A 14,873-nucleotide genomic window follows, 5' to 3' on the forward strand; every position below is an offset into this window, starting at 1 on the left:
CGAGTTCTTTGCATTTTCTCCTGAAACAGAATTAGGAGAGCCAGAGACATAAACAGGGAAACTATAGGCTTTAAATCAAGAAGGGAGCATGAACACTTGCCTAGGTAATCATCAATGGCAACAAGGAGAAATCAGCACCAGCAGGATATCAAGAAGAGCTAGTGCTGGGGCTGGCCTGGAGGCACAGCGGTTAAACACACACGTTCTGCTTTGGCAGCCCAGGGCTCGCTGGTTCAGATCCTGGGTGCGGACATGGCATGGCTTGATAAGCCATGCTGTGGTAGGTGTCCCACATATAAAGGAGAGGAGGATGGGCACAGATGTTAGCTCAGGGCCAGGCTTCCTCAGCAAAAAGAGGAGGATTGGCAGCAGATGTTAGCTTAGGGCTAATCTTCTTCAAAAAAAAAAAAAAAGAAGAAGAGCTGGGCTGTGCAGGGTGGAATAGATACATCAAGGAAAAAGGAACAGATCATACCCAATTGGGGGAACAAGGAGAAGAAACGAGTATTTTTCCAATTTTCAAAGATGTTTTATTTAATTATAATTCTTTTTATTAAAAACTTGGATGAGAAATAGGAACATTATAAACAATCTTCATATTTTCCCCTCAATTGGAGCCCCTTGATAATCTCTCAACTCATAGCTAATATCAGTGACTAGAAAAATATATGACAATCTAGGGATTCCACTCCCAATCCTAACTTCGAGGACACAGTTTTGAAGCATGTGAATGGAACTTCTAAGTGCGGAGACAGAGGAAATCAGGCTGAAGCAAAGGGCCCTGACAGTTGGCAGAAATCACAAGCTGAAGGTGGTACAAAGAAACATCCACAACACTGAGGAATGATTTAATTGGGTATGTGAGGAGATCTGGTTTTCCAAATTAATACAACCTAAAATTAAGGTTAAAAAGCACAATATGAGAAAATTAGTAGAGTATCAATGTATTCCCAAATTCTTTTATTTGGAATTTGTACACTACAGAAAATAAGTATTAGATCTTATTTCAACTTGAATTAGCCCTTGGGGGAGTGTTTTTTGAGTACTCCCAGTCTAAAATGAATCTGTACCTTTAATGGGACATCCAGGGGGTGATGTCCTCCCTGGACTATCCCAGGAACCCACACTTCCAAGTACCTCATCTTCTTTCACTTTATCCCAGTTATCAGTATTTCTGCCCTTTTGGTGAACAACTTCACAGAATGAAGTCAATAGACGCTACAGACATCTCTGCAGCACGCTAAAGTATCTGCATTAACAGGGAACTGATTAGGAAAGGTGATTTGGTGGGCTGTGGTCAGTGTGCACCCATTAGTGAGTCATGGATTCTCCAAAAAGAGAGGAGAGAAATAAATGTAGTCCAATAATGAACATGAAAGCAGAGGTTGTGGACTGTTCACCTGGAAGGAAGGAGGCCTGAGGAGAAGGTTGTGACACCACCAGGCAGCCCAGAGCATCACAGTATGTCATAATTCGGCAGTTTCCTGTCTGAGACACCGTGAAGGTCTTCTGGAAATGGTACTTGTGCTGGCCCTGGCTGGAGGGCACGCTGTTTTGTAAACGTGCTTGGGAGCCCCTGGGTTGCTGTGAAATCTGATCCTGATGCTGCACAATAAGTTTTTGCAAGTCCTAAAATAAAAAATATTTTATAAATGTGAAGCTTTTTCGTTTGATATTCCCTTCATGTACAATTCCTTGATTTAATTTAACATATGAAAATGTTAACACAAATCCCAGAGAGCTGCTGCAGTTTTCACGGTATTTCAACAAGCAACTGAAATAAGGAGAGCACAGAATCAGAAAATATTAGGGTTGAAAGTCTTCAACGGTTGTTTTGTCTAAAACTTTCATTTTATTGGCAGATTCAAGGAGGTGAAATGACTTAAACAAGCTTGAATTATCAGCTGGCTGTTTAATTTTTTTAAAAATCCAGACTGCAGTAGAATTCATCATAAAGTGTGTAAGCTTCAGACAAATACTCTAATCAGAAATAAAATAGCAGGTCATGTTTACATCCTGAAAAACTTAGTAAATCCTATTTGTATCCAAGATAAACCCAAGCAATATTTAGATTCCTTTTCTTTTCAATTCCTATCCCCCAAATTCTTCGGATTGGAAAGGGCCACCTCACCTGGACACGACTATGAAGCCTGGTGCACTCCTCAGTGAGGACTTGCAGCTGGAGCCGGCACTGTGCTGACTCTAGCTCGGCCTGTTGCCGCAGCATCTGCTCCTTCAGTAAGGAACTAGAGAGGGAAAGCCAGCAACAGGGGGAGATTAGGAGGCTACAGAAGACTTCCCATCAAGATGGCACAGTAAGTTCATGCTATGATATACATACTGTGCTGTAACTATGTCATGATAGTGAGTACAATACGAGAAAAATCTCTCAAGTCCAGAAACAATACAGAAAAGTAGCATGCAGGGCTGAACTCATGAGCCTACTGGGCTTTGGTGTCAAAGCAGGTAGTGACAGCCAGAAGTCAGGCTCCCTCTAGGGAATGAGGACTAAAAATAGAAAATGAGAGAACAGAGCCAAGTTCACTGCTTGAGTTGGGACCAAATTATATAAGAGTAAAATGACATGTTAAAAGACCAAGGTTCTCTATTCTATTAAAAGAAAATAATAAGCTATTCATTGTTCATCAGATACTCCTATAATACCACAAAAAAGGGCTTAAGTTAAAAAGAAAGTATATACCAGGAAAATGCTAACAAAAGAAAGAACAATTAGAATTAAAAAGCACAAATACCTATAAAGAACAATGCATAATGAGAGGACACATTCACCAAGAATAAAAATCAGTGCTTGAATCAAGATTAAGAAAATTAGATAATAGCATTTTCTAAACACCAGATAACTGATCAGGAAATATAATAGAAATAAATTCACTGACAACAGCAATTCTAACAATAGCAACCTAGGAATAAAGGTAAAGGGCATGCAGGATCTTTACAAAGGAAAGCACACTTGTAAAAGACACAAGAAAACAGTGAATACATGAAAGGATATTATATAATGTCCATGGCTGTAAAGACTCAAAATCATGAAGATGGCACTTCTCAAGTTACTCTAAAAATACAGTGCAATTTCAATCAAGATCTCGGAGTTTTTCAGGGAACTCACCAAACTAATTTTAAATTAATATGGAAGAGCAAAATGGCAAGAACAGGAAAGTGAGTTTTGAAGAACGAGGTGGGAGGATGTATTTTAAAGCTACAATAAATTGTAACTTGGGAGTACTGGGCGAGAATCAACAAACAGCACGTAGCAAGAGTAGTTCATTCATACGTAGAAACTTAATTTAGGATAGAGGCAGCAATGAGAATTCACATAGAAAGAATATACTTTTTAATAATTATGCTAGAACTTGTTATCCATAAGACTAGATTTTAGATAGATTAAAAATCTGTGTAAAAAGCAAAACTTCTAAAGACTTTAGAAGATATTACGTCTTTATGACCTTGAAGCGGTAGACACAAAAAGCACAAAACAAGATATTCATAAACGATTATGTTAAAAATTAAAAACTCATGGTCAATAAAAGAGACCATAAACAAGTTAAAGAGAGAAGCCACAGACTGGGGGATGACATTTGCAATGTATACAACCAACAAGGAATCAATATAAGGAAAACACAAAGAATTATAAATTAATAAGGAACAAAATACATTTTGCTCAATATAAATGAGTAAAAGATATAAACACAATTCATAGAAGAGTATGTTCAACCCCATTAGTAATTGAGTAAATGCAAATTAGGTAAATACTATTTCACCCCATGAGACTGGCAAGAATTGAATCTGATAATAAAAGGAGACGAGTGTATGAAAAAAACAAGAAATCACTTACACTGTTGCTGGGGGGAGTATAAATTGTTAATCTTTTTTTTTCCCTTTCCTCTTCTTCTCCCCAAAGCCCCCCAGTACATAGTTGTGTATTCTAGTTGTGAGTGCCTCTGGTTGTGCTACGTGGGACACCGCCTCAGCATGGCCTATTGGGTGGTGCCATGTCCACGCCCAGGATTCAAATAGGTGAAACCCTGGGCCGCCAAAGTGGAGCCCGTGAACTTAACCACTCAGCCACGGGGCTGGCGGCCTGGTAGGAGTATAAACTGAAATGACTTCCTGGAAAAGCAATTTGACAAAATCTAGTAAAGTTGAAATTACAAGTACCCTACAATAAAGCAATTCCACTTCCAGACCTAAAGAAACTCACGCCTATCTCTGCAGCGTGGCTTATACTAACAAAACTACAAACCACCTTAACTGACCACCAATAAAAAACACATCTAGGTAAATTCGAACTAGAGAACTAGAATACCACACAGAAATTGAAATGAATAAACTAGAGCTGCAGGGATCAACTAGCATATATGCCCCAAACATAATATTAAGCAAAAAATCAAGCTACAGAAGGAAAATTATAATCTAGTAACATTTGAATAAAGTGTATAAACCTTCTAAATCTACTATATATGAATTATGGATATAGATCCTCTAGGGAGAGAGATGGAATTGAGGAGAACTTGGTTCACAAGGAAGCTTCTACTGATCTATAATGATTTCTTTCTTTCTTAAAAGGCCCAAAACAAATATGGCAAAACATTAGGATTTGAAAAAGGATTTAAAAGGGTTTTCATTTATTAGTTTCTGTATTGAATGGCATTTTGAAATTTTTCACATTTTCTAAAGAGCCTAGGGAGCACCCTGATTGATTATAGTAATCAGCAAATTTTTTAATACAATCATCCATTACAAGCACACCTATAGGTTCCGCCTTTTCAACAAAATTTCCCTCTTCACATAGCTGCCATTTTAAAATGCTACAAATAAGTATTGGAGCAAATGAGAAAAAACCAGTAAGGAGGAAAATTAAAATCGTTTGCAAACCCACTCCTTAGTGACTACCTGTGTGGTTTTTTTCCAGTTCACACAAATAACGTGCTTTCAATGACAACATATTATGTGCACTTCAACATCAGTTTTAATGAGTGTGTAATACCCCATCACATGGATATGCCAGTGTACTCAACCCACTAACATGACAATCCTCTCAGCTTGGATTATTAGCAATGCTAAATGAAAAGTCTCAGTAAGTAAATCTTTGCATACATCCTTAATCGTTTCTTTAGAATAAATGCCTGAAGAATTACTACATCAAAGGCTTTTAATGGCTTTTGAAGCATACAGCCCAGGGCCTCTCTAAATAGCTGTGCCTGTGTACATTCTTACCAGTAATGTGTGAGAGAACCCATGTCCCATGCTCTCTCACAGTGGTGGGTATTTTTATTATTTAATGTTCTTGAAGCATATTTTAAGGAGCGTCACTAGCAACTATTCTTGGCTTTCAAAATCCTGATCATTTCTTGCATTGCACTGCATGTGCAAAGCTTCACCTAGGAGTCTTCTGTGTAGAGTGCTGTTGTAGGAGGGCTTAGAGACACGAGAAGCAAACATGGCAACATTTAAGCAATATGCCAGATGGTCTTTCTTTAAAGTATCATTAGCTCTATTCTAGTGATGAGGAGACTAAGACTTGGAGAGGGTTCACATGGCCATGAATTGGCTACAAAGAGTTAGGCAGGGAATCCCCGATTCAGTGTTCACGGTATTTAGCAGCAGAGGCAGGCAGTAAATTTAATCCCTAGCGAAGAATCTAGACAGGCTACAAAAAATCCAGGATATCTTTCAGCTTGGGTCTGCTGCCCAGGCAAGTGTGAGGTATTACTATAGGGCTGTAGGTTTCTCTATGGCTTCTGGATTTCAGGAAGGCTTAAGACACCACGTTATTGTACTTCCTAGGTCATATTACCAAAGGCTTAAGTCTGAGAGCTGATTCCAAGTTCATGGAAATGCCTAAGTGCTCCTGCAGAAGGAACGGCTGCTCCACTCCTGCTGAATCTACTTGTTCCAATCAGCACGCAAAAGAGGCTTCTGAAAGCAGAGGTTTACGAGAGGTGCTGAGGACACAGAAGGAGTAAGTGGCATAGTCTACCACCTACCTATCGCCCTGCTTTCACCTCCCTCTCTTTCAAGGAAGGAGAGTTTCACGACCCAGGTGTCAGTCTTCCCAGGATGGCTATGTCAGGTGACACAGCACTAGTCAATACTCCTTAGATTACAGGGATGAAAACTTTTTTAAACTGGCAAACTAAAGCTGAAAACCAATGTATTGACTCATGTAACTGAGAAATCCACTGGAGTCTAACCGCAAGCACGGTGGATTCAAGGGTCAGGAACCTGTCTTCCTCCACTTCTCAGCTCTGCTTTCCTGTGTATCGACTTCATTTTCAGGCAGACTCCCCCGTCCTCTGGCTGAGAAGGCACTTGGGAGTTCTGGGATTACCTTCTATTCTTTCTCAAGGGTTCGAGTAAAAGTCCTAGAGCCTACATTCATTGAGCTAGCTGAAGTCACAATTATTTGTTACTCCAGATCCTCATTTTTTTTTTTTTTTTAAAGATTTTATTTTTTCCTTTTTCTCCCCAAAGCCCCCCGGTACATAGTTGTATATTCTTCGTTGTGGGTTCTTCTAGTTGTGGCATGTGGGACGCTGCCTCAGCGTGGTCTGATGAGCAGTGCCATGTCCGCGCCCAGGATTCGAACCGACGAAACACTGGGCCGCCTGCAGCGGAGCGCGCGAACTTAACCACTCGGCCATGGGGCCAGCCCCTCCAGATCCTCATTTTTAATGCTCATGGAGAACAAACCATGCAGACCTCCTTCAGAAGATGATCAGTCATGTATTATAAATCACAATGTGAGACAGACTGCCAAGAATCCCCACTCACTGCCCAAGTAGCCTCAGAAGCGCACTAACAGTGACTTATACCTCCTTTTTCAGATGCGCCTACAAGGAACCAAAAAAAGAACATTCCAGCTAGGCAGACTCTTGCCACCTACCTTTTCATGTGCTCATGTTCACTAGTGTCCAAAGCTTTCAAGGTTCGGGCGTAAAGGACAACGATGTCACTTTGCTTGGCTTTCTTGTTGCACTAAAGAGCCCAAGAGGACACAATTAGTGCAGTTCTAGCAATCCTCCTGACTCAACACATTGACTGTGTACATGCATAGTCCTTGCCTACGGTCCTTACCTGGGGACATTTTCGAGCCTGTCCTTTAAGCCACTTAGAAATGCACCCATATCCAAAGAGGTGTCCACAGCGTAATGCTGAGAGTCGGTGATCCCCAACATTGGTCCACTGTTCCAAACATATTGTGCAGGTGTCCCCTTCTTCCTCATCCATAGAAACAGAAGGTACAAGGGGGCTGGACTTCTGGGGAGACTGCTGGATGGAAACCAGAATACATTCAAATTACAGAAAATGCAGTCTTGAAGAAGATGTGCAACTCTATCAAACTAACAAAACCCAACTGAAAACTCTGTAGGAAAACTGCAATGCCTATGAATCACTTGCCATTCTTTCTAGAACGTAATCTAGTCAAACATAATACAAGCCATGAAAATATCACTACCCTTTGAACTTACGAAATGCTTGGATTTTTTTTTCATTCAAATGAAGGAGGTATCTTTACAAAGATTAAAAAAACCTAGCAGTTACCTAGATAACCAGGAGGAAATAATAGGTTTATTATACATTCAACATTAGGTTCATAATCAACTCAAGTAGCTGCAATATACTTGGCTCATGTGAATCAAAGGGAAAAAAAACCAAGAAAACAAAGAAAGGATATAAACAGTTTACAAAAAAATACAGATGATCAACAGGTGTTCACCTAGCAATTTAAGAAATGCAAACTAAAGAGACCATTTTTTAATCTATTAGATGGTATAAAGTGATGTCTGATGACACAAAGCACTTTGACGATGAGGGAGAAATGGGCATGCTTACATACTGCTGCTGTAAAGAGAAAGTGGCACAAAGTTTCCAGAGGGCAACTTGGCATTATCTATCAAAGCTAAAGTACATATATCTTTCCTCAGACACAGCAATCTCTCTCTAGAAATATATCCCATAAGCAGAGTCATAAATATTTGCCAAGATAATTGTACAAGGATACTTAGTCCAGTCTGATTTCTATCAAAAAAGAATGAGGGGGCCAGCCCAGTGCTGCAGCAGTTAAGTGCACACATTCCGCTTTGGTGTCCCGGGGTTCGTCGGTTCCGATCCCGGGTGCGGACAAGGCACGGCTTGGCAAGCCATGCTGTGGTAGGCATCCCACATATAAAGTAGAGGAAGATGGGCACGGATGTTAGCTCAGCGCCAGTCTTCCTCAGCAAAAAGAGGAGGATTGGCAGCAGATGTTAGCTCAGGGCTAATCTTTCTCACAAAATAAAAAAGAAAGAAAGAAAAGAAATAGGGAACCATTAGTGTACATGACAAAGGAAGAGTTAATCAAAAATTTATTCATATGATGGAAACTATGCAACTATTAATGAGATTTAACTTTATGTACTGATAACAGAAAACTCTACCAGATGTAATAAATCACAGGAAAAAGGAACCAGGCTCAGAACAAGGTATAATATAATCCCTTTTGTGTAAATTTAAAAATAGAACATTTATACACACAAACTTACGGGTACATAAAATTGTTTTAGAAGGAAGAAATAAAAACACGGAGGCCATACAGAAACATGCAAAAAGTGGATCAATGATGTTTTGGGATTGGCAGAGTCCACAGTCGATGTAAATAACTCTCGTATTAAGGACAATGATGTGTTATTTTTAAAAATCAAAATATATCACATAACAATCATATTCTGCCAGGTAGTTCATAAACTGCATTCATATCTATTATTTTAATTGATACTTAACCTTGTTGTGTAGGTAGGACAAGTTATCCTCCTCCCCACCCTGCTTCCCCCACCCCTTCTACTTTTTAAACCTAAGCGGAAGCAGTCACACAAATGAGAAACTTGGATAGAATTCACAATTGCACCTCCTGCCTACAAAGTCCGGAAGCTTTCCATTTTGGCCTTCAACCTCCTTTTTTTTAATATATATTTTTTTAAGATTTTATTTTATTTTTTCCTTTTTCTCCCCAAAGCCCCCCGGTACATAGTTGTATATTCTTCATTGTGGGTCTTTCTAGTTGTGGTATGTGGGATGCTGCCTCAGTGTGGTCTGATGAGCAGTGCCATGTCCACACCCAGGATTCGAACCAATGAAACTTAACCACTCAGGCACGGGGCCAGCCCCCTTCAACCTCCTTTTAAAACAGAAATCCAAGGCTTTCATTTAAAAAGATGCTCATATTACCTGTTTGGGGAGGGTCTCTTCTCCATTGATACATGTGACTTCTTGCTCTGCTGACATACCTCCTACTTGCTCTGCCGAGCCGTTTCCAGAAATGATAGGACAGGTAATATACAAAAGAAGACACAAATCGGGCATGAGAGGCTAGCAGGAGGGAGAGTCTGACTCACCAAAGCTTTCCATTTCTAACTGGCACTGTTGTCGTAAAAGGGATGACAATTTCCCCAAGAAGCATCAGTGAATTTATTTTTTTAAAACTTATTTTGGATATTTTCACACAAATATAAAAGTAGACAGAACAGTATAATTAACCCAAGAGTACCCATTACCCAATTTCAAAAGTAATCAATACTTTGCCAATCTTGTTCCACTGAAGCCCCCATTCCCATTATCTTCTTTTGGAATACTTAATAACAAACCCTAAATGTCATTTCACTTGTAAAAATGTTTGTAATACTAACTGATAAGGAATTTTTTTTACATAAACACTATCATTATTATACCTAACAAAATGAGCAATGATCCTTTAATACCATCTAATACCCAGACCCAGTTCAAATTAAAAATTTTCCAATTATTCTAAAGTTGCTCTTTACAGTGGATTTATTCCAGGCAGGATCCAAACAAGGTCTCCACAATGAGCTTGAGTGTTACGTCTCTTAAGACTCTTTCGGGGGCCAGCTCCATGACACAGGGGTAAAGTGTGATGCCCTCTGCTTCAGTGGCCTGGGTTTGTGGGTTCAGATTCTGGCTACACCACTTGTCAGCCATGCTGTGGTGGCAACCCACATATAAAGTGGAGGAAGACTGGCAACAGATGTTAGCTCGGGATTATCTTCCTCAGCAAAAAAAACCCAAAAAACAAATAAGAAAACCCAGACTCTTTCATTCTATGACAATTCTCCTTCACTCATTTTTAGCCCTTCTTTGTCACTGATTTGTTAGGAAGAGACCTGGCCATTTGTCTGATGAATGTCCTACCTCCTGGATTTGGCTGACTGCTTCCTTGTGGCACTGCTTCCTTGTTGCTTTATCGCCTACATTTCCTATAAACTGGCAGTTAGATCAAGAGGTCTCAGTAGATTTAATCCTGTTTGCTGGGAAGAGGAACGGCAGCAAGAACACTTCACGGGTTGTGTGCGTCTGACTGCAGCACATCAGGAGGCTCACAGTGGGTTTAGCTGGTGTCAGTCCAGTCCCTAGACCATCAGCTTCCTCATCAACCTTTCACAGCCTCCATTAATGATCAAGAAGAGGATTTTTAATTTTTAGTCACTTTTCTTTTTGAGGCTCAAATTGTCCCACTGTAGGCCAGTGGGGGGGGGGGGGATCCCTTCAAATTGGCTCTTCTTCTTTTAAAAAATCCAAACTTTTATTGAAGTGTAATATGCACACAGAAAAATATATCATAAGTATTCAGTTTAAAGAATTTTCACAAACTACTATAAACCAGAACATCACCAATAACCACAAGAGTGCCTCTTATACCCTTACGTCCCCCTTGTATCTGTAAGGGGAGGGGCTCACCTTGCCTGCACCACAGGTAACCACTACACTAAATTCTAACACCATCAATTGATTTTTGTGTGTTTCTGTATATAAATGACACCTCAGAGTTTTTTGTGTCTGCTACTTTTGTTCCTCGCTGTCTGTAAGATTCTTCCATACTAATGTGTGGAGTTGTAGTTCATTCATTTTCACTGCTCCAGTGTTTTATTACATACAATACTACATATGTAACAATTATTCATCCATTCTACTCCTGATGAGCATTTGTAGTAATCAGTTTTTCACCTATTACAAACAGCACTGTTACATTTTTGTACTTGTCTTTAACAAAAGTATGTACTCACTTCTTTGGGTATATATCTAGAAGTGGAATTGCTGAGCCATAGGTTATATATGTATAACGAGCTTGAAAGATACTATCAAAATGTTTCTACCAATTTACACTCCCATCAGCAGTGTATGAGAGATCTGGTTACTTTATACCCTTTCCGATACTTGATATTGTCAGTCTTTGTAATTTTAGCTGTTGTAGTGGGTGCATACTGGTTACCACACTGTGGTTTATTTTATATTTCCCTGATACTAATGAAGTCTTTTTACATATTTATTGGCCATTTGGCTACCCTCTTTTGGAAATAAAATCTTTTGCCCATTTTTCTGTTAGGTTGTAGAAGTTATTTATATATCCTAGATATAAGTCCTTTTACAGATATATGTATTATGAATGTCTTTTCCAGTCTGTGGGTTGCCATTTCACTCTCTTAATACTGTCTTCTGATGAGCATAAGTTCTAAATTAAAATTCACCTGTTTTATTATTGATTTGCTGGAGAAATCTGGTCCTTTGTCCTGTAAAATGTCCTACATCCTCGACTGGACTGACTGCTTCCTCATGGTACTGCTTAACTCTCATTTACGGTAAAGTTACAGAGTTGTACGACCATCACCACAATCCAATTTTAAAACATTTCCATCACTCCAGAAAGACCCATCATGCCAATTTAGAATCATTTCACATTTGCAGCAGCAGTCCTAGGCAACTACTAATCTACTTTGTCTCTATATTTACCTTTTCTGGACATTTTATATAAGTGGAAATATCTATGCTGGCTTGTAATTTTCTTGTATTGCTTCTAGATTTTGAAGTACTCCTTACTCCTGGGTTTTATCCTTCACATATTCTTCTAAATATTAGAATGGTTTCACTTTTTACACTAGATCTCTGATTCACTTATAATATATACTGAATTACAGTATGAGGATTCTTCCAACTTTGTTGTTTTCTAGTTAGCTATCCAGTTTTAACAATACTAATGTAAAAGTCTATCTTTTCTCCACTGATTTGAGACATTCCCTTTACAATATAGATTTTCATACTCATTTAAGACCTTTTTCTAGATGTTCCATTTGTAGAATGTCCTACATTTTAGATTTGAATGATTACATCTTTGAAGTCTTGTTCACCTTTTTCTTCTACTCCTGCCTATAAACTGTGCAAAATGGTTATCATATCCAGAGTCTTAAGTAGACTCAGGGTTTTTTGGGGCAGCAACAGTACTTCCTAGGTGGTGTGGATATTTCTGACTGCCACACATCAAGAGGCACACAGGGTCTGGTGGTTTTCCTTCTCTGAGATGCTAAGACTGATCAATGGATTCTGGTGGTATCAGCTTGGTCCTTCCATTATAAAGAATCCCACCAACCTTTCAACCTAATGATGCACTGATGATCTTTGCCTAAATACATCATTTCATTAGGAGTCATAAAATGATGATTTATTTTCTATCATTCCTGCTCCAATTATTGGCTGGAATTTTTCTATTTAAAAAAACTTCCTTGGGGGTGAGTGAGAGGGATGAAAAGGCAGAGAATAGAGAATTTTTAGGGCAGTGAAAATACTCTGTATGATATTATAATGATGGATATATGTCATTATACATTTGTCCAAACCCACAGAATGTACAACACCAAAAGTGAACACCAATGTAAACTATGGACTTCGGGCGATCGTGGTGTGTAACAAATGCACCATTCTGGTGAGTGATGCTGATGGGGAAGAGGCAATGCATGTGTGGGAACAGAGGATATATGGGAAATCTCTGACTCTTCCTCTCGATTTTGTTGTGAACTTTAAACTACTCTAAGAAAATGAAGTCTTAAAAAAACCCAGGGGCTGGCCCCGTGGCCAAGTGGTTAGGTTTGCGCACTCCGCTGCAGGCGGCCCAGTGTTTCATTGGTTCGAATCCTGGGCGCGGACATGGCACTGCTCATCAAACCACGCTGAGGCAGCGTCCCACATGCCACAACTAGAAGGACCCACAACGAAGAATATACAACTACGTACTGGGGGGCCTTGGGGAGAAAAAGGAATAAATAAAATCTTTATTGAAAAAAAAAAACCCCAGGGGCCGGCCCCGTGGCCGAGTGGTTAAGTTCATGCTCTCTGCTTCGGCGGCCCAGGGTTTTGCTGGTTTGGATCCCAGGCATGGACATGGCACTGCTCATCAGGCCACATTGAGGCGGCATCCCACATGCAACAACTAGAAGGATTCACAACTAAAAAATGTACAACTGGGGACGGCCCTGTGGCCGAGTGGTTAAGTTCATGTGCTCCGCTTCTGCGGCCCAGGCTTAAACCTGTTCGAATCCTGGGCATGGACATGGCACCGCTCATCAAGCCATGCTGAGGCGGCATCCCACATGCCGCAACTAGAAGGACCCACAACTAAGAATATACAGGGGGCTTTGGGGAAAAAAAGGAAAAACAAATCTTAAAAAAAAAAAAATCTGTGTTTAAAAAAAAAAGCACAACTATGTGCTGGGGGGATTTGGGAAGAAAAAGCCGGAAAAAAAAATTTAAAAAAAACCCAAAAAACCCAAATCTCTTTCACCAACTATTTGGTTTTCCTGAATACAGTTCACACAGGAAAGGCAAGATAAATGCTTAATCCTTTATTTATCAGTTTTCAGAGTAATGAATTAGGGCCCTAATAACTTATGATGGTGATAAAAGAGGTTTTTAAAAAAGTGCATAATTATGAATTTACAGCTTTTCATAGATTTCATGTATTTCAATCCACAATCCAAGATACATTCATTATTCTTTTTAATGCTCAAATTGTCCCATCTTAGGCCACTAGGATTTCTTTCAAGGCTGCTCCTGGGCCTATTGACACAACTCTACGAGACTTAGATGGCTTCCCTGCTTTCTAGCACAATAAAACGCCCTAAAAACATTGTCTATTTCCTATCCCAAACCTGGAAAGCTATTACTCCAAGAAGCCCTGGTTCTTTTTAGTGGAAAAAGACCACAATGTGGGGTATCAGGAGGTTTTTAATGTAAGCAGATCACTACATAAAGTTCATGTGCACAATACATAACATTATAGTAGGACTTAAAGAGTGGCAGACTGGACAGGGTGCTGAATTTACAAAGCTTTTCTTTTAAATAAAGAATCAACTTTTTTCTCAGATATCTAAGAAAATAAAGGGGAATGTAAAATGCCATTACAAAGTGACTGACTCACTGGGTCACAAATCACATTAAATTGCAAGCTAGATCAAATCCTCTCTATATAATTATGGCCAGTGAAAGCTTTGTACTATAAGGCAGGAATCTATTAGATTGGGGGCAGGGGGTGGGGGGAGAGAAAATATCGAAACACAAATCTAGAGTTTCTAGCCTTCTGAAGTCTAAGCTTTCTGCCTGATAGCCTTGCAAATCCAAAACTGGACAAAATACACACCTTCTAAAACGACAGCTCCAGGTTCCTCCGCCAGGACAACAACCTCTTCATTCTCTGTGGAGCTGTCACTGTCAGAATCGGACCTACTTGATACCTGCAAGTCTGCAGAGACAGGATTCCTGGTCTCTGAATCATTAGAGGTAGCTGGCAAGTGAGGCTGGGTCCTGCTCACTTGAAAGTAAGCATCCAATGGTGCTCTTGACCTACATATGCAGAAAGACAACAGAATTATAGTACAATGGATCATCATCACAAGAATAATCCACAGGAATAATTTGAATGTAAATCCTAGTAATTTCAACCCATCTCCAGGTTATTAAATGCTGCCTTTGAACACTGAAGCAGGAACAGCAGATTTAGGCAGATGCTGGCTGACCTGGACATTCTCTTTTCCACT

The 14,873-nt window shown here is 39.7% G+C and overlaps 1 protein-coding gene across 2 annotated transcripts in view; it reads right to left on the reverse strand.

The window, feature by feature from the left end:
• The window catches only part of RFWD3 (ring finger and WD repeat domain 3), a 41,902-nt gene that overhangs the window by 9,801 nt on the left and 17,228 nt on the right, over window positions 1-14,873 (reverse strand). The window contains exons 3-8 of one of the 2 annotated variants that reach the window (XM_023637327.2): window positions 14,477-14,679; window positions 9,226-9,296; window positions 7,096-7,290; window positions 6,905-6,996; window positions 2,132-2,246; window positions 1,401-1,629 (exon numbers count right to left, since the gene is read on the reverse strand). In XM_023637327.2, the coding sequence (XP_023493095.2) occupies window positions 1,401-1,629; window positions 2,132-2,246; window positions 6,905-6,996; window positions 7,096-7,290; window positions 9,226-9,296; window positions 14,477-14,679 (905 nt within the window). The remainder of the gene's footprint in view (window positions 1-1,400; window positions 1,630-2,131; window positions 2,247-6,904; window positions 6,997-7,095; window positions 7,291-9,225; window positions 9,297-14,476; window positions 14,680-14,873) is intronic. The other variant, XM_070262063.1, reaches the window with a different exon arrangement.

The sequence above is a fragment of the Equus caballus genome, chromosome 3 (assembly GCF_041296265.1).
Source record: "Equus caballus isolate H_3958 breed thoroughbred chromosome 3, TB-T2T, whole genome shotgun sequence".
Lineage (NCBI taxonomy): Eukaryota > Metazoa > Chordata > Mammalia > Perissodactyla > Equidae > Equus > Equus caballus.